Below are 20,831 nucleotides of genomic sequence, written 5' to 3' on the forward strand. Positions count from 1 at the left end.
ACGGGGGAAAGTCCGCTTAGTTTGAGCCACCATTTAGGAACAAAACCATGGTATAAATCACGGTTTGACCTTTCCAAAATCCTTATTTTAAACTGGGACAGGTTGATTTGGTTTGAAGTAATGACCTAGAAAGGGCTCAGTGGCTAAGATGCTGAGCTTGTCGATCAGAAAGTTTGGCAGTTCGAATCCCTAGAGCCGCGGAACGGAGTGAGCTCCCGTTACTTGTCCCAGCTTCTGCCAACCTAGCAGTTTGAAAGCATGTAAAAATGCAAGTAGAAAAATAGGGACCACCTTTGGTGGGAAGGGAACAGCGTTCTGTGCGGTGTCTAGTCATGCCGGCCACATGACCACAGAGATGTCTTCGGACAGCGCTGGCTCTTCGGCTATGAAACGGAGATGAGCACCGCTCCCTAGAGTCAGGAACAACGAGTAGCACATATGTGCAAGGGGAACTTTTACCTTTACCTAATGATTTAGATGAGGGAATAGAATAGAGGGAATAGAAGGGGAACTTACCAAAATTGCAGATGCAGATTTGGATTTATTAGATTTATATGCCGCCCTTCTCCCAAGGACTCAGGGCGGCGTACAGCATTAAAAACACATAGTACAAAAGTTAAAAGAAATGATGATAGATGATACTAAGCTGGCAACCTATCAACCATAGAAGATAGGCTCAAGGTCTAGATGGATCTTGACAGACTTGAACACTGGGTCCTATCTAACAATATGAAATTCAAAGTAGAGAAAAGTAAAGTCTTACACTTAGGTAAGAAAAAACAAAAGTATATATATAGACTGGGTGAAACCAGGCTTAATAGCACTGACTGTGAGAGGGATCTTGGAGTCTTAGTGGACAACCAGCTAAATATGAGCCAGCAGTGTGTGGCAGCAGCCAAAAAAAAACTAATGGAATCCTAACTTGCATTGAGGGATGCAATCAAGATCAAAGGAGGCACTAATACCACTCTATAAAGCCTTAGTAAGGCCACAGCTAGAGTACTGCATCCAGTTTTGGCCACCACATTATAAAGAAAGATGTTGAGACTCTAGAAAAAGTGCAGAGAAGAGCAACTAAGATAATTAGGGGACTGGAGGCTAAAACATACAATGAACGGTTGCAGGAACTGGACCTGGCTAATCTAGTGAAAAGAAGGACCAGGGGAGACATGATAGCAGTTATCCAATATTTAAGGGGCTGCCACAGAGAGGAGGGGGTCAAGCTATTCTCCAAAGCGCCCGAAGGCCAGACAAGGAACAATGGATGGAAGCTGAACAAGGAGAGATTCAACCTAGAAACAAGGAGGAACTTTCTGACAGTGAGAACAATCAACCCATGGAAGAGAAATTGCCTTCGGAAGTTGTGGGAGCTTCATCACTGGAAGCTTTCAAGAAGAGACTGGACTGCCATCTGTCAGAAATATGATAGGGTCTCCTGCTTGGGTGGGGTTGGACTAGACAACCTACAAGGACCCTTCCAACTCTGTTAATCTCCATCTATCTGTATCTGAAGCACAAATGATTGGTTTGGAACAAGAAGCAGATGCTTTGGTTCTTCTTTTCAAGGGGGGATGAAGGAAGAATGTGGCTTAGGGTTGCACCCAAGTCATTTGCCTGTTCACGTTTCTCCTGAATCCCTTCAGCCTACCGTATTTTTTGGAGTACACCTTTCCCCCCCCCCAAAAAGATGGTGAAAATCTGTGTGCATCTTATATACTAAATACAGCATTTCTGGCCTCCCAAAACCCTGCCCCCTTCATAAAAATGGAGCAAAGTGCTCCTGGGGACTGGGGAGGGCAAAAATGAGCAAAAACCAGGCCGTTTTTTGCTCGTTTTTGCCCCCTCCAGCCCCCAGGAACACTCTACAAGCCTCCTAAAGGTTATGCATGCCCCATGTTTCACAAAAAAATGAGGCGCGCAGAGGGTTTGGAAGGCCTGCAGAGTGCAAAAACTTTCTTTTTTAATTTACCTCCTTAAAATCTTAGTGCGTCTTATACTCCGAAAAATACGGTACCTTTGAAAACGAGAAACGTGCCTGCCACGTTTCAGCACTTGCACCCACATCTGTTGTGTCTAGGGAATGGGTCTGGATATCCTGTATTGGCAATATGTCTTTCGCCTTGGAGGACTTGCTCAAAAGTCTTTTAGTGTTGGTTATTTCAAACCAAGAAGTCCATTCAGGAAACATTGGGGGGAAATGGCTGGTGACTTTGTTTCCCCGCTGAATGTCAGCAAATTCAGGATTCGCACTTTGTTTTGCTTCAGTCCTTCCCTCTCTGGCTGTGTGTGTATGCGTGTCTCTTCTCCTTTGCTTGCTCTCCTCTTTCCATGGGAAAACCAGAAAATCTGACCCTAATCTCTACACCCTTTTTTTCTTTTCTTTACAGGAGTGGCTGCAAGGTGAGAAAATATGAAACTCATTCCTTGGCCCTGGATGCTTGCGTTCAGGTAAAGGTGTTCAGTTGCTCCCTCTTACACCAGGGCTGACCTTATCTCGGAGGCGAAGAGCCAATGTATGGTGGCTGATTGTGGGCACAACCAGCCAGGAACGAACTTGCCAGTCTCAGAGGTTGGCATCATAGGTTTTCCTGAAGATGAGATTGTGGGCATCCATCAGTGGCTGGTATGATGAGCCGGAGCGGCTGGGTTGAAAAACTTCAACCAACTTTCCCGAACCTCTTCCTTGATTACCTAAACCTGCTTATTGGGTAGTCTCATTGAACTCCTTGGCCCCATTCTTATAAGTCTCATCCTGCAGCACCATTGTAACTTTCAACTGTTGCTGAATGAATGGTCATAACTCAAGGTCTACCTGTATTATGTTGTTGTTAGTTGTGAAGTCATATCCAACCCATCGTGACCCCATTGACAATGTTCCTCCAGGCCTTCCTGTCCTTTACCATCCTCTGGAGTCCATTTAAGCTCACGCCGACTGCTTCGGTGACTCCATCCAGCCACCTCATTCTCTGTCGTCCTTTTCTTCTTTTGCCCTCCATCTTTCCCAGCATTGGGCTCTTCTCCAGTGAGTCCTTCCTTCTCATTAGGTGGCCAAAGTATTTGAATTTCCTCTTCAGGATCTGGCCTTCTAAAGAGCAGTCAGGGTTGATCTCCTCTAGGACTGACCGGTTGGATCACCTTGCAGTCCAAGGGACTCGCAGGAGTCTCCTCCAGCACCAGAGTTCAAAGGCCTCTGTTCTTTAGCGCTCAGCCTTCCTTATGGTCCAACTTTCGCAGCCATCCATTGTAACTGGGAAAACCATAGCCTTTACTATACGCACTTTTGTTGACAGGGTGATGTCTCTGCTTTTTAGTATGCTGTCTATATTATGTCTAATATGCAGCAGACAGCATACCTGTATTGTAAAACAGTACAATTAAATGAGTGAACACACTGATTCAGATACGCAGTGGTCCTGTGTGATCTACATCTATATCTGTAGTTATATTGTTGGTTGCAGTCAATATTACCTACATGTCTTGGCTGGGTTAGATGTTTGAAAACCATTAAAGTAAGTTACAAATTGTTGAAACAGCATTCATTCATTCATTCATTCATTCAATTTTCATTCCTCCCATCTCCTCTACAATTGGGGCATTAAAGTGAGCATTAAAACTCAACAATCAGGAATGTTGAAAGAGCAAATAATTAGAACAGTGTTTCTTAAACAGAGAGTAATTACCAAGGGGAGAATTCTGGCATATCCTGGGGGTAATGGAGCAATTTTTAATTTCTTACTTTGAGTTGAGGATCAAACTTGGGATTGTTGTTGCTGAGATGGTTATGCAAAATAATCGAATCTTATGCTGTGGGAATAGTGACATTATTGGAGACCAGGAAAAGGGTAACTGAGTCAAGAGGTTAAAGCCAGTTAAACCTAGCTTAAAAATATTAAAAACACTCTCAAGTTTGAAAAGTTGGGCAAGGATATCCGTGTTTCTGTTCACCACCCTTGTTGTAGGAGATGACCAGGCTGAATCTGAGGGAGGGGTCAAGTGCATCATCAGTCTCAAATCCCTTCGTGCCCATAAGCGATCTAAATACAACCCCACCTGCAGGAACTGGGTATGTCTAGTTTAATAGAAAGAAGGACTAGGGGAGACATGATAGCAGTCTTCTGATATCTCAGGGGTTGCCACAAAGAAGAGGGAGTCAAACTATTTTCCAAGGCACCTGAGGGCAGAACAAGAAGCAATGGGTGGAAACTAATCAAGGAGAGAAGCAACTTAGAACTGAGGGGAAATTTCCTGACAGTTAGAACAATTAATCAGTGGAACAGCTTGCCTCCAGAAGTTGTGAATGCCCCAACACTGGAAGTCTTTAAGAAGATGTTGGATAGCCATTTGTCTGAAACGGTAAAGGGTTTCCTGCCTAGGCAGGGGGTTGGACTAGAGGACCTCCAAGGTCCCTTCCAACTCTGCTTTGTATGGTGTGAGCCAAGGAACTATTTCTCCTTTTGTTTTGCTTTCAGTTTGTTTTGCTAGCCCTCTGCCAGCGAAAGTGGGGCTCTGTTTTCACCGGTCCTTTGCTGTTTCCAGGCAGCTAAGCACCCCACAGGCTGGTTCCAGCCCCTGGGCCTTGAGGGTGTCACCCCTGGTCTATGCTATTATGGTCTTATTAATTTACGATGGGTATGCAGTTCAGATGTGATCATTCTCAGTTTAACTGCCGCCTTGTTTACATAGTAATTTCTATAGCTTTTATTGTCATCGTACAAAATAAATATAACGAAATTGATTTTGTTACATAGGGTGAAGAGGAGGCAGCCCTTATTTCTAAAATCCCGGATCTTCCCAGTCGGGATGGGCATGCTACCGATGAAGAGAAGCTGGCTTCTACCGGTCAGAAGCCAGCTGAGTTGGAGGTAAAAGGTGAGCTGGAGGAAGACCTGGAGTATTTTGAGTGTTCCAATGTGACCGTGTCTACCATAAATCATACGTTTTCATCCCCGGTAGAAGGTATGGAAGCTCCTCTCATTATTTTATCTCTCTCTTGCTTTAATAATAATAGTTAGTAATAAGAGTACCGTATTTTTCGGCGTATAAGATGCACCTTTTCCCCCCCAAAAAAAGAGGTTGAAAATATGGGTGCGTCTTATACACTGAATACAGCATTTTTGGCCTCCTGGAACTCTGCCCTCTTTGCAAAAATGGATGTGCAGAAGGATGGGAGGCCTGCAAAGTGCTCCTGGGGGTTGGGGAGGGCAAAAACAAATGGAAAATGGGCCCTTTTTGCCCAGTCCCCAGGAGCACTCTACAAGCCTCCCAAAGCATATGCATGCCCCTTTTTTTTTTGCAAAAAATGGGCCCGTTTTTGTGAAAAATAGTCCCCCCCCCTGCCCCCAGGAGTACTTTGCAGGCCTCTCAAACTCTCTGTATGCCCTGTTTTGCAAAGTGCAAAAACTGTTTTTTTTTTAATTTACCTCTTCAAAATCTTGGTGCGTCTTATAGCATCGTGTGCCTTATAGTCCGAAAAATACGGTAGTTTTTCCTCTTTATCTGCCTTCCAGATGTGCTGAACCAATGACTCCCATCGCTGGTAGCCGAGTCATTGGCTATCAGCAAGGAAAGTCTGCAAAGTCTAGACCAACACATCTGGAGGACAGATGCTGCAGGAGGCTACTGTATTTCAATAATGGTTTCATTCTGGGAAGGGTGTCAGTTGCGGAGTGAATTTTTTTTCCTGGGTCATCATAAATTCCTTTTTAAGAAAACATATGTAGAGTTTGGATTCACTGAATGTGTCTATTGCCAATGCCTCTTGACTGGGTAAAGGTAAAAGGTACAGCACGTATGTGCTAGTCGTTCCTGACTCTAGGGGGCAGTGTTCATCTCTGTTTCAAAGCAGAAGAGCCAGCACTGTCAGAAGACGTCTCCGTGGTCATGTGGCCAGCATGGCTCAATGCCAAAGGCGCATGGAAAGCCTTTCCACCAGTGGTCCCTGTTTTTCTACTTGCATTTTTACATGCTTTCGAACTGCTAGGTTGGCAGAAGCTGGGACAAGTCACGGGAGCTCACTCCATTACGCGATGCTAAGGATTCAAACGGCCAACTGCCAACTTTTCTGATCGACAAGCTTAGCCGCTGAGCCACCTCGTCCCTTGAGTGGGTAGAGGCTCCCTAATTGTGAGATATTGGCATGTCAGTGGGCATACACACCTTTTTGAGATCTGGAAAATCTGCATCAATATGAATATAGCTGTAAAATCTATAAAAGAGACCCAAAGGTGCTTTTTTTCAAGAGGCAGCTGGACTTTCTTGTCATTCTTTGAAGATGTTTCGATTCTCATCCAAGAAGCGTCTTCGGCTCTGACTGGATGGTGGGGAATGGGAGGATTTATATTCCTTGCAGTACAGCTGGTTAAAAAGGATGCAAATGGCCAGCTGTCTGCAAGGAATATATATCTATATAAATATAGTTCCTTTTTTCCAAGGCTCTTTGTAACCTTTGAACCTTTGTGAAATGAGTCATAAGTCAAGAATAGAAGAGAAGAGAAGTCTTTATTGGCCAAGTGTGATTGGACACACAAGGAATTTGTCTTTGGTACATAGGCTCTCAGGTAGATAAAAAGACAAGATACATTCATCAAGAATCATAAGATACAACACTTAATGATAGTCGTAGGGTACAAATAAGCAATCAGGAAACAATCAATATCAATATCAATCGTAAGGATACAAGCAACCAAGTTACAATCCTGCAGTCATAAGTGGGAGGAGATGGGTGATAGGAACAATGAGGAGACTAATAATAATAGTAATGCAGCCTTAGTGAATGGTTTGACAGTGGTGAGGGAATCATTTGTTTAGCAGAGTGATGGCGTTCAGGGGAAAACTGTCCTTGTGTCTAGTTGTCATGGTGTGCAGTGATTTATAGTGTCGTTTTGAGGGTAGAAGTTGAAACAATTTATGTCCAGGATGTGAAGGGTTCGTAATTATTTTCACAGCCCTCTTTTTGACTTATACAGGTCAATGGAAGGCAAGTTGGCAGCAATTGTTTTTTCTGCCGTTCTAATTATCCTCTGAAGTCTGTGTCTGTCTTGTTGGGTTGCAGAGCCAATAACAGATAACATTCTTTGCAGATAACAGAGGAACATTCTTGGGCTGCTTCCCGGCAGACGGTCTTGCATTTCAAAAGGTGCCTTCCTCCTGCTTGTTCAGCTGATATGAATAAAAGGAGTTATGTGGGGCAGCTCTGCTCAGTCAACCTTGTCTAGGGTGAGGCTGGCATTCTTGTCAATCAAGGGGAGCAAACAGCTGCTGCGGACAAAGATCGGCAGGGTGGGGCATCCCGGTCAACGGAACAGCTGGGAGAATGGACAACGTGACAACGATTTTTTCCCCTTGTAGGAACAGTGCGGCGGGATTGTGCTCAAGTGTGCCTCATTTTCAATCTTTCCTCTTTTTTTCTCTACATGTGAAATTTGCAGAAAACCTGATTCATGGTCGTATGGAATTGTTGTTGTTGCTTGAAGGACAGACATCAGACAGTGGTGTCGTGCTATTTTTTTTGTCCCATCGGTTGTGGTAATGATCTGTCTAGAGCAGGGGTGCCCAACTCGATTTCATTGAGGCCCGCATCAGGGTTGTTTTTGACCGGGGAGGGGAGTTGGAATGACTAGGGTGGGGGTGGCAAGCTTGACGTCACTCGTGTCGGGGGCACCTGTGGTGGCCCGAGTTCTCTGCCAGCGAAAACAGGCTCCCGAGTTCCGTTTTCTGCTGCGACAGCCTCCTGCAATCTTCTGCCAGTGAAAACGGAGCTCCATTTTTGCTGGCAGAGGCACCACTCTGCTGTTTCCAGGGTGGCCCCACGGGGAGATCGAAGCAACCCGTAGGCCGGATCCGGGCCTTGGGCCTTGAGTTTGACATCCCTGGTTTAAATAGAAAGTTTTCTAGATATACCTCGTGATTGTTTCTGTAGGTGATGTGCCTGGGTCTCAGCATTTGGATCATTTTCTACTGTCCCCCACCTCCATCTCATGGTTTTAAGAAGATTCTGCCTGAAACTACACTGAATGTCACTTGGGGCATCCTGAACTTCATTCAGTGAAGATCCTCCTTGAGTTTCATTTCACGTACTGTCATAGAGTTGCACTTTGCATGCCTCTTTCTTAATATAGTTATTTCACCAGGAAGAACCTTGTTATCATAATGTATAATCGCCTCATGTTCTTCTGTTGTAGGCTCTGATAAAGAATCTTTGTGCAGACTGGAAGAGAAGAATAACTCCAGTGATATCTCAGTACGCGCAAGTATTGTTCTTATCCTCCATGTGCAAAATTGTGGATCACTCTGCTAAATTCCATGCCGAGGATCTGTTTTTTCTACTATCTTACCTGTCTCAAGACTTACTATCTTTGCATGGAACACGAGAATACATTGTAGTTGAATCATTGCCTTCACCTTAAATCAAATATAGTAATAGCGCTTAAATACTGCTTCAGAGTTCTTTACGTCCCTCTCTAAGCAGTTTACACAGTCAGCCTATTGCCTCCAACAGTTGGGCTCCTCATTTTACCCACCTCAGAAGGATGGAAGGCTGAGTCAACCTTGAGCTGGTCAGGATCGAACACCTGGAGTAAGCAGTGAGTTAGCCCTGAAGTACTGCATTCTTTATCACTGTGCTACCACAGCTCTTAGTTAGTTAGTTAGTTAGTTAGTTAGTTAGTTAGTCAGACAGACAGACAGACAGACAGACAGACAGACAGACAGACATAAAGATATATAGCAATAGCATTTAGACTTATATACTGCTTCACAGTGCTTTTACAGCCCTCTCTAAGCGGTGTACAGAGTCAGCCTATTGCCCCCCAACAATCTGGGTCCTCATTTTACTGACCTCGGAAAGATGGAAGGCTGAGTCACGATGGAACTGCTAGCAGTGGGCAGAGGGAAGGAAGGAAGGAAGGACAACAGCAATAGCACTTAGACTTATATAGTGCTCCACAGTGCTTTACAGCTCTCTCTAAGTGGTTTGCAGAGTCAGCATATTGCCCCCCAACAATCTGGGTCCTCATGGTACCGACCTCGGAAGGATGGAAGGCTGAGTCAGGATCGAACTGCTAGCATTGGGCAGAGGGAAGGGGCAGAGTTAGCCTGCAATGCAGCACTCTAACCACAGGGAGGGAGAGAGGGAAAGAAGGAAAGAAAGAAGGAAGGAAGAATAACAATAGCATTTAGACTTATATACTGCTTCACAGTGCTTTTACAGGCCTCTAAGCAGTGTACAGAGTCAGCCTATTGCCCCCCAACAATCTGGGTCCTCATTTTACTGACCTCGGAAGGCTGAGTCGACCTTGAGGCTGGTAAGAATCAAACTGCCAAATTGCAGGCAGCCGGCAGCCAGCAGAAATAACATGCAGCACTGCGCTCTAACCACTGCACCACCGCGGTTATTATGTTGTGATGATGACCACAGTTATAATAGCTGTATAATGTTGTCTTTATGAAAAGGAGGTAGATCACAATGGACTTTGATCTGCTGCGTGCCAAGTCTGTTGCATCAAGTTCTGGAAAACTGAAGAGCTTCCTATATAATAAAATTATAATATCATAGTAAAATGATACAGTATTTTGCAAAAAGAAATTAGAGGAAAAAGTGGGAACTCTCTTCAGTAGGGTATTACATCCAATATTCCTAAAATATTTCAAAACCAAAGGTGCTTTCCTTTCATCTCTCATTTGGAAAATACTTACATGGGAACAAGCTCAAGATTTGAACCAAGATATAGAGAAAATGTACTACCTTTACAGAGACCTCTGCTGACAGCTGAGCTGCGCTGCAGCTAGAATAGAATAGAATAGTTGTTTATTAGCTGATTCCTGGAGAAATTGAATGGAAATTGCTCCAGGAATCAGCATGGGACAAAAAATTGATCTCAGAAAAGCAACATCATTATTATCCTGATCCCAGTATTGCTTCTTTTGTCCCAGCCCATTTCTCCAGAGTATCCAACAAGAGATCACATGTTTGTTCTTAAGATAAATACTAAATGCAAATAGTACAACAAAAGATACTGAGACTCTAGAAAAAGTGCACAGAAGAACAACAACGATGATTACGGGACTCAAAATTAAAACATACTGTATGAAGAACGGTTGAAGGAATTGGGTATGTCTAGTTTAATGAACTTTAAACTATGGTGCTGGAGAAGACTGCAAGGCGATCAAACCGGTCAGTCCTAGAGGAGATCAACCCTGACTGCTCTTTAGAAGGCCAGATCCTGAAGAGGAAGCCCAAGTACTTTGGCCACCTAATGAGAAGGAAGGACTCCCTGGAGAAGAGCCTCATGCTGGGAACGATGGAGGGCAAAAGAAGAAGGGGACGGCAGAGAATGAGGTGGCTGGATGGAGTCACCGAAGCAGTCGGCGTGAGCTTAAATGGACTCTGGGGGATAGTAGAGGACAGGAAGGTCTGGAGGAACGTTGTCCATGGGGTCACGATGGGTCGGACACAACTTCGCAATTAACAACGACACTATACAGGTTGACTTTGAGTTATGACCATTCATTCAGCAACAGTTGAAGTTACAATGGTGCTGCCACTAACAACAACAAATTTAATGAAAAGGAGGACTAGGGGAGACATGATAGCAGTGTTCCAATATCACAGAGAAGAGAGGGTCAACCTATTCTCCAAAGCATCCAAGGGCAGGAGAAGAAGCAATGGATGGAAATCTGATCTAGAATTAAGGACAAATTTCCTGTTAGTGAGAACAATTAATCAGTAGAACAGCTTGCCACCAGTAGTTGTGAGTGTTCTATCACTGGAGGTTAAAAGAGATTGGATAGTCATTTGTCCAGAATGGTATAGGATTTCTTGCTCAAGCAGAGGGTCAAACTCCCAAGATTCCTTTTATTATTAGGTATAAATGGTCAGTGAGGTGTACAGTGTTTATTTTATGTGCTATTTGGGAATCATTTGAAAAAAAACAACACCACAATCTTATTTTTGCAAATTATATGGCCCTGTAAAGCAATATGTTCCATTCATTTCACAAAAGAGTAACCATCCTTTCAGGTCACAGTCATGGCTACACTTCCTGGTGTTCATCCTGCACAAAGATTCAGATACAGAATTTGTTCAGATACAGAATTCTAAGTTGGGAATTACTATATTACATATACCGTATTTTTTGGAGTATAAGACGCACCGAGTATAAGACGCAGCAAGGTTTTGAAGAGGATTTTTTTTTTAAAAAAAAGATTTTGCACTCTGCAAAACCTCCCAAAAACGTCCTATTTTTCGTGAAACGGGCCATTATTCATGCCCTTTAAAAAAAGGGTACAAATAACCCTTAGGACAGGGGTGTCCAAACCTGGGAACTTTAAGACTTGTGGACTTCAACTCCCAGAATTCCCCAGCCAGCCATGGTGGCTGGGGAATTCTGGGAGTTGAAGTCCACAAGTCTTAAAGTTCCCAAGTTTGGACACCCCTGCCTTAGGAGGATTGTAGAGTGCTGGGGGGGGGTAAGCAAAAAACGGTCTGCTTTTCGGGGAAACGTGCCCATTTGTTGTCAAAAAAAGAGCATGAATAGCCTTTAGAAAGCTTATAGAGTGCTGCTAGGGGCTGGGGGGGGGAGGGCCATTTTTCAATCATTTCTGCCCTCCGCAGCCCCCAGGAGCACTCTGAAAGCCTCCTAAAGGCTCTGCACGGCCATTTTGGTGAAGGGGGCGGAGTTTCAGGAGGCACAAAATGCTGTATTCAGTGTATAAGACGCACCCAGATTTTCAGCCCCTCTTGAGGGAAAAAGGTGCATCTTATACTCCGAAATATACGGTATGTCTATCCAAGCATAATTCCAAACAACATTCATATCCTTTTACATCTGCAAAAAAACGAATAGGTAGATCAATACTGAGTGCTAGATTTGTCCTAGTGGCAAATTTGGACCAACCCAACACCATATTCAAAACTGCTGGGGTTGTTATTTTGGATTCCTTGTTTGGGCATCCCTAATTTAACAGTGAGGGTTAGTTCACATGCAGTCAAAACAAACATGATAGTAGGTCTACCTATTACCAAAAGAGAAAGACAGGTAAAAATCAAAACTCTCGCACAAAAGAAAAGGCCATGTGGCCCATTGCATACCTCAGGTGGAGGGGGGAAAGGCACAAGAATTTGAGCATTGACTGCACTATCAATAAGACTCCTTTCTGATATACACAGTTAGTAGAAGTCTTTCATGTGGCCACTTAGCTTTTCTACAGTAAAACTGGGGACACGGTGGCTCAGTGGCTAAGACGCTGAGCTTGTCAATCAAAAAGGTTGGCAATTCGGCGGTTCGAATCCCTAGCGCCGCATAACAGAGTGAGCTTCAGTTACTCGTCCCAGCTTCTGCCAACCTAGCCATTCGAAAGCACGTAAGAAATGCAGGTAGAAAAATAGGGACCCCCTTTGGTGGGAAGGTAACAGTGCTCCGTGCACCTTCGGCATTTAGTCATGCCGTCCACATGATCACAAAGACGTCTTCGGACAGCGCTGGCTCTTTGGCTTTGAAACGGAGATGAGCACCGCCCCCTAGAGTCGGGAACGACTAGCACATATGTGCAAGTAGAACCTTTACCTTTACAGTAAAACTCTTGACAGAAGTTTCTTGGTTAGGTCTATTTAACTCAGGGGTGTCAAACTCAAGGCCTGTGGGCTGCATATGGCCTGTGGGGCTGGCCTGGAAATATCAAAGGACTGGTCCGTTTTCAGCCTCCCCGACCTCCAGCAGCACTCTGCCAGCCAAAACCTGGCAAAGTGCTGCAGGAGGCCGTCCAGGCTGAAAACGGGGTGCAGGGGTACTGCAGGAGGCATCTGTCCCATCTCCCACCCCCGCTCCACCCCAGCCTGCAGAGGAGAAGTACAGTGCTGATCCAGCCCTCAAAGAAATCCAGTTTTGACACCGGGGGTTTAACTAGTGGTCTGGCAGGAAACCCAGTGGAACTTAGAAAGGGCTGATTGTATTCTGTTCTGACTCTTGTCTTTCTTTCCCACAGAGCAATCCTGAACTATGTTCTATGGAAAAGGCTCCCGGAAGTGCACCAGGCAGCCCGAGAGGAGGGACTGAAAGCCCCCTTGATGCCATTTGCCTGAGTGAATCTGATAAGACAGCAGTTCTGACCCTGATCAGAGAAGAGGTAACAGCCTGAGGATTGGGTCTTTGTAATTTGGGGGCTCTGCTCTAGACTGCGCAAAGTTTTTAAGGGGCGCATGGTCAACAGGCATTGGGAGAAGCAAAAGTGGTCCCCTTTTAGAAAGGAAAAACTCTTGTATGTTTCAGAGACTAACATGGCTTCCCCCCCCCCCCACTGTTTGATTTGTTTTATTTATATCACTTTCCATTTCCATCAAACAATGTGTGATCTGGGTACAGTTATTTGAACAGTCATAATCCACATACTTGTTGTTATATTCATCACAATAATGTTAATAGCAGAAGTATATATAGTATAACTATATATTAATATAATTGCAGTAATGCATAATATATATAACATCTTCATTGTCAACATGGCTTTTTTGAAGATAGCCCCAAACATTCTGGGTGCATCTATGAATGCATAGCATCCTTGCTCTTCTTCCCTGGCCAAAGAATTGCAAGTGGCCTTTATTTGCAGGTTGGGGCAAAAATGGAAATGGGTTTCACCTAATCAATCTCAATCAGCTCATGAAATATTGTTAAATTATTCCTGGTGGCTTTAAGGGCTCACCATTTTGAAGGGTATCTGTCAGGCGTGAAGAACCGGCACCAAATATTGTGTTCCAATTAAGCTGATTTATTGCTCAGGCCTGTACATAAGAATCGAGTCAACCGTCAGCACTAAATTAGTGGTGGACTTGGATGAGGACAGAATGACTCCAGGCTGATTCCTCTCTTGACCCCACCTCTTGTGTCTGCCATTCCTTCTCCTACAGCAGTGATCCTTTTTGTCCTCGTGTGCCGAAATCGCACGCACACATGCGACAGCGCGTGTGCTCACACACATAATGCAATGCCCCCTGCAGATGCATGTGGGACCCCTGTACTTGCCCCATGCGTGCATGACACACCGCCGCGCTCACCCCTTGCTTGCGCAAGACCCCCGCACCCCATTTTGGGCCTAGCAGGCCTCCCTGAACCCTCCTGAAATAAAAAACGGGGCGCAGAGGGGGAGCGCCGCACTGCCCCCTCCACACACATAACCACCTGAGCATACATAACGTGTCTCCCACATGCGTGGCAGAGACCCCCAAATCAGCTGGCTGGTGGGAGGCGTGCGCATATGCGTAATGGAGCTGAAATCGTATGCCCACAGAGCACATGCCACCTGTGGCATGCGTGCCATAGGTAGCCATCACGGTCCTACAGTATCAAAGGCTGGAAAGGAGAATTGCATGCAGCCCTAGGACTGGAATTGGAATGTATTTGTCTCGAAATAGAAGCTCTCCCTGGATTAGCAAGTCAAAAACCATAGTTTTTGAATTGTTTTGAGAAGACAAATATTTTTGGAACCTTGTCAGAACTCTTCAGGATTGGGGGAGATAACACTTCTTACAAATATTTCAGAAACTTGATATCCTGCCTTACCCTGTCCTATAGAATTAGGATTTTCTAGCTCCCTGTTTCTTTTTTTCAGACTTCCTGACTCACTTTGACAATTGGGGAGAAGTCCCCCTTAGAACTGGGGCTGAAATTCAGTTCTTCTACCCTTGAGGACTGAAGGATAATGTCAAAATTAGCCAAAGATATCAAAACTATTACCAGTTTGATAGTAATGGAGCGTGGGCCTATCCACTGTCTTCTAGTTTTAGCTGAGATGACTTACAATGTTGAGACACTTTTAATTAAGAAACTACCTCTGGTAAACAGAGGAGGAATCTCATCATCTGGTAGACCTTCCCTAAGCATGTGTGTCTGCCCATAAATTACATCATATCTAGATACTCTGGAAAGATTTTAAAAAATGGTAGCCCGGCATTTTTAGTAAAAAAATGCACCTCTTTTTAAAAAAAAAAAGCGAAAAAATGTGTCTCTTAAGAATGTCCAAATATGTTGAAATTGCCACCAGATAGCTGGATCATATGTGGTGGACATACTTAGAAGCAAAAATATATTGGACATAAATAAAGACATGGCTGGAGAAGATGACAAAACAACGCATTGAGTTAAAGCCAGAAATATTTTTTGGGGGGATTTTACCTGAAATTTATAATAAAGAGAATAGCTATTTAATTATCCATGTATTAACTGCAGCTAGAATTGTGTTTGCACAACATTAGAAAAGTGAAGAGATTCCTATTGATGAGAAAGTGATCAAGAAAATATTAGAATGTGCAGAGATGAATAGATTAACGTTAATAACTAAGGAGAAAGAACAAACTGAATATTATATGATATGGAGAGTATTTTATCAATGGTTAGAGGGAAAAAAGGAATTGGAAATAAGGGAAGAAGACTAAAGAAGAATAGAAAATATGCTAAGATAGAGGTATAAACAAGATGATAACTATTAGTGTTATGATGAGGAAAATAATTATGTTTAATGTTATTATTGTATTTTTATTAGAAGATATGTTAATAGGAAAACGAATAGGTTAATAATATTCAATTACTTAATATACTACAATTTTAAGATTAGAGAATTAATGTTAATGTGAAGGATGTCGTAAATTTTGAAAGCTGTTTGCACAGAGATGTTTTTACCCAGACAACACACTGTTTATGGAAAGATGAAATGTTTATAGGTTGAAAAATAAAATAAAAATATTAAAAAAGAGAATATCCAACTAAAGGTCAGGCAGAATCCACAGGTGTATTTGCAGGTGACAGAACTGAAATATCCCTGCATCACAATATAGTATCCCCTCCTCCCCCCCTCCTCTCAATAGCTTTCACCACATTTTTTCCCAAAACTAATAGATGCAATTTATATTAATATTTTTAGATTATATCTAAGGAAATTGAAGCCAATGAGTGGAAAAAAAAATACGAAGGAAGTCGACAGGAAGTTTTGGAAATGAGGTAAAACAACTCAGCAACTCTGGCTAATTCCATATAGTTCCAGATTGTTTACAGGTTTGCAGCCACAGATTACTATGGAAACCTCATGTAGATTGGAAGACTCATTTATTAACTGCGTTAATAGAGACTGTTAACCGAGCCACAATGGCGCAGTGGTTAGAATGCAGTACTGTTTGCTACTTCTGCTGACTGCCGTCTGCCAGTAGTTTGGCCGTTCGAATCTCACCAGACTCAAGGCTGATTCAGCCTTCCGTCCTTCTGAGGTGTGTAAAATGAGGACTCAGATTGTTGGGGGGGCAATAGGCTGACTCTGTAAACCGTTTAGAGAGGCCTGGAAAGCACTGTGAAGTGGCATACAAGTCTTAGTTTTATTGGGGGGAAAAGTGCTATTGCGATAGATAGATGGAACACGAGAATACATTGTAGTTGAATCATTTCCTTCACCTTAAATCACATATACCAATAGCAATAGCACTGCTGTTGCTATTGATGGTATATTGAAGGATATTGCAAAATCTCCATTCCCACCCCACTTTGGGGCCAACCAGAGGTGGCATTTGCAGGATCTCCAAACTACCCAAAATGTCCACTACCGGTTCTCCAGAACCTGCTGGATTTCACCCCCGGTGAAACAGCTTGCCTAAGTGGGAATATACTGGGGGGGGAAATGCTGGAAAAGATCGAATGTCAAATGCATTTGGGTTTGTAGGAGGAGAAAATTAATGGCATCTCTATGACTCATATCTTTACTGCTGTTTCCTCTTTAGGAAGATTGTGGCTGAATATGAGAAGACAATTGCACAGATGATAGGTAAGCCACTGATCAATGCCGGTTATTCACAGCTACAAGTTACTGGAAAGAACAAATAAGGAAGCCAGCATGTTCAGGTTCATGCCAGCCTGCCAACTTTCAGCCCAGTAGATGTTTTTAGAACTTCTTCTTGTGCTTGTAGAGTGTCTTCTCTAGTTTCCATAATGCGCAGAAAATGGAGAGAATCCTGCAACTACCGTGTTTCCCCAAAAATAGGACCTACCCTGAAAATAAATCCGAGCTCGATTTTTCCCACACATGTGCCGGGTCTAGATAATCAATTTCCTCCAAGTGGCGTGGGAACTGTTGTGCCACCACACTCTCTACAACCTTCGCCAAAAAGCAAAGGTTGGAGACAGGACGATAGTTAGTTAACGTAGCTGGATCCAGGGAAGGCTTCTTGAGTAGGGGCCTCACCACCGCCTCTTTCAAGGCAGCCGGCAAGGACCCCTCTCTCAAGGAAGCGTTGACTAACTCCTGGAGCCAGCCTCGTGTGACCTCCCAGGATGCCAGTATCAGCCAGGAGGGATACGGGTCCAGTAAACATGTAGTGGCTCGCAGTCGCCCACGCAACCTGTCCATATCATCGGCAGTAACAGAGTCAAACTCCTCCCAGAATGGTCCTTCAAGACTCGCCTCCGACGTCCCTTCTAGACTGCTGAAGGGGACCCACTCGCTACGGATTTGAGCGATTTTGTCCTGCAGATATTCCCCAAATTCCTCTGCTCTACCCTGCAGGGGGGCTTCCCGCGGCCTCTGTGAAAGGAGGGAGCGGGTCACCCGAAACAGGGCGGCAGGGCGGTTATCCGCGGACGCAATAAGAGCGGCACAATATTGACGCTTGGCCACTCTTAATGCCACAAGGTAGGTCCGTAAATAGGCTCTTGCCTGTGTTCGGTCAGATTCGGAGCGTGAAGATCTCCATCTGCTCTCTAGGCGTCTCTTGTGGTGCTTCATCGCCCTTAGCTCCTCGGTAAACCAAGGGGTCTGGGTGGCTCGCTGCCGCAGGAGAGGCCGCAAAAGCGCAACCCGGTCCAAGGCCCAGGCAGCCACACTGTTCCATGAGGCCACCAGGTCGTCCATCCGGGAGCGGGTCAAGGCTACAGGAAGTGGCCCAAGCTCCACCCAGAACCTATCAGGATCCAGCAGGCGCCTGGGGCGGAACCAGCTAGGACATTCTGGTTCCGCCTCCCTGTGATGGTGGGTAGCGCCTGGGAAGTCAAGCCGGAGAAGTGAGTGATCTGACCATGACAGGGGTGTAATAACTAATTCCCCTATTCCCAGATCACTCTTCCACTGGTCAGAGACAAAAATAAGGTCCAGCATGTGGCCTCCCTCGTGTGTGGGGCCCTGAATTATTTGGGTCAGGTCCATGGCTGTCATGGAAGCCATGAACTCCTGAGCCGCCTCGGATGATTCCCCTATCGACGGCAGGTTGAAGTCCCCCATAACCAGTAGCTTGGGGGTCTCAACCGCCATCTCTGCGATCATCTCGAGGAGCTCTGGCAGGGCCACTGATGCATAGCGAGGAGCCAAGTATACAATCAGCAAGCCCAACTGTTTCCCTGGGCCCCACTTCATGCATAGAGACTCACACCCGGATATCTGTGGCACAGTGAACTCTCTCGGCTCCAGACCCTCCCTTATAATCACCGCTACCCTACCCAGGGCCCGCGGCTGATGGAATGCACGGTATCCCGGTGGGCACATTTCCACGAGGGGTAGACCCCACTCGTGGCCCAGCCAGGTCTCCGTTATCCCTGCAAGGTCCGGCTCCCCCTCCGAGATCAAATCATTAATGAGGGGGGCCTTATTGACAACGGACCTCGCGTTGCACAACATCAGCCTCAGGCCCTGGCTCTGTAGATCCTGGCCACCTAGAATGCGGGGGTTGGGACAAATGACCGGTCGTGTCCAACGACCACGGTCTCCCAACCGGTTACAGAGTCTTCGTCTATCCTCGCACCCACCCCTCCCCACGACCGTTGAGATGAAAAGACCCTCTAATGGAATGTCGTTATTCTCCCTCCCCTCCCCAGCTCCGTTCACTCCCCTCCCAACCTCACCTGTCCGCCTGGCACTAACCCCTCTCTTGGCCTGGCTAAACCCCCCCCCCACACACACACCCTGGAACCCCCTAAAACATTTAAATAACATTTAGTTAAAAAACCCCTGAGTTTCCGCTTCCTCAGTTAATGGCTGAGGCACACAAACCCCACCTGCCCCGTGTCTTGGCACTGGTCCATCGCTCAGCCTCCTGCTCTGTTGTGATGGCAAGCAAGGAGAAGAAGCTTTGTCCTCCACCCACTCTAAAGTCTTCTTCCATTATTTCCAATTCCTTTTTTCCCTCTAACCATTGATAAAATACTCTCCATATCATATAATATTCAGTTTGTTCTTTCTCCTTAATTATTAATGTTAATCTATTCATTTCTGCACGTTCTAATATTTTCCTGATCACCTTATCATTAATAGGAATCTCTTCACTTTTCTAATGTTGTGCAAACACAATTCTAGCTGCAGTTAATACATGGATAATTAAATAGGTATTCTCTTTATTATAAGTTTCAGGTAAAATCCCCAGAAAAAATATTTCTGGCTTTAACTCAACGCAGCCCCTGCCTCACCTGCTGCTCTGTTGCAGCTGCAAAAAGAATAAGACCTATCCCCAAAATAAGACCTGGTGCTTATTTTGTTTTTTGTTTTTTTAATATAGTTTTTATTAAGCATTTTTACCTTTAAAAACAGAAAAAATATACACAAACAAAAAAAGAAAAAACAAGACAAACATAACAATACAAAATAGTTATTCAGCCTTCTGTATCTGCATTCGTGTTTAGCCTTTGTAGTTCTCCATTCTACACTGCCTTCCTATCAATTTTAACTTCTGTAATAGTGTAATAACAGTTGTACTAACACTTGTAATAATATTAATTGTTCATATCACCATTATATTTACATTGTGGTCAATATTTTAAGTTTGATAGTAATTAGTAAACTTTGGTTAATTTTTATTCAATACTATTTTAGAAAAAAACACAAAGAAAGACTTCTATTTCCTGTTTTGGCTTCTGTTTTCTAGCCACTTATAAATTCTATTCCATATTTTATAGAAATCCAATTCTTCTCTTTCTTTTAATTCAATGGTCATTTTGTCCACTTCTGCACATCTCTGGTGCCTATTTTGGCTACCCAAAAATTTATAAGACCAGGTGTTATTTTTGGAGAAATACAGTATTTATATTTGTGATGCGTTGACTGTAGATTCGGTAGGTAGACTACAAATAGGAGATGGAGCCAAGAGTAACAAATGATGAGGTGGAGAAAAACAATATGCTCCATTCAAAGATAGAAGTGTTTTTTTTCCCCCTTAAGTATAATTTAAGAACCTTGCCTATGACTCTGAGCGCATGTCTCAAACTGCATATTACCAGCTTTTCAGGTCTACTATACTTGGATTGCTCATATCTGCAACAGAAAACATATCCTGTGCTCTTTCATTCTGTTACTTGTAATACAGGGGAAGTACTAAATGTAGAGTCCCAAAGAGATCCTGTCATTTGGACAAAATGTTTTAAGGAAATCCATTAAAAAACTTAATCTTTATCCCCTGCTCTTTATATGTTCCTCTCAGGTTGTGAAATTAAAGTGAAATTCCTAGCATGAGGATTAGCAACCTATACCTGCATCATCCCCTTTGCACCTCCTCCGAATGGATGGGGCTGAATATTTTGCATCCTTTTCTCCCTGGTGTGTGTGTGCTTGTGTGTGTGTGCGCGTGCGTGCGTGCGAATGGACAAAACGAGTATTGTAATTCTTGAAAAGAATGCAAGAACTGCATTCCTTAGAATCTGAAATTATCTAAACAAGCAACCTGATTTTTTTTTCTGTTTTGAGGGTGGTTTGATGGATTGAGCAGCATAGTGGCCTAATGGTGAAGATGCTCAATTCCCACTTGCAAGGTTGAGAGTTCGATTCTAGATAGTGGCGGATATTTCTCCCTTAGGTAGGCTACAAAGAAAAAAAAAATCTAC

The 20,831-nt window shown here is 44.1% G+C and overlaps 1 protein-coding gene across 3 annotated transcripts in view; it reads left to right on the forward strand.

The window, feature by feature from the left end:
• Positions 1-20,831, forward strand: part of TACC1 (transforming acidic coiled-coil containing protein 1) — a 69,345-nt gene that overhangs the window by 36,585 nt on the left and 11,929 nt on the right. Inside the window, exons 4-9 of one of the 3 annotated variants that reach the window (XM_081960755.1) lie at positions 2,388-2,400; positions 4,749-4,956; positions 8,181-8,239; positions 12,982-13,122; positions 15,910-15,986; positions 16,754-16,797. In XM_081960755.1, the coding sequence (XP_081816881.1) occupies positions 2,388-2,400; positions 4,749-4,956; positions 8,181-8,239; positions 12,982-13,122; positions 15,910-15,986; positions 16,754-16,797 (542 nt within the window). Of the gene's footprint in view, positions 1-2,387; positions 2,449-4,748; positions 4,957-8,180; positions 8,240-12,981; positions 13,123-15,909; positions 15,987-16,753; positions 16,798-20,831 lie in introns of all 3 variants that reach the window. The other 2 variants (XM_081960756.1, XM_081960757.1) reach the window with 2 other exon arrangements.

Source organism: Natrix helvetica (assembly GCF_964273705.1).
Source record: "Natrix helvetica genome assembly, chromosome: 8".
NCBI lineage: Eukaryota > Metazoa > Chordata > Lepidosauria > Squamata > Natricidae > Natrix > Natrix helvetica.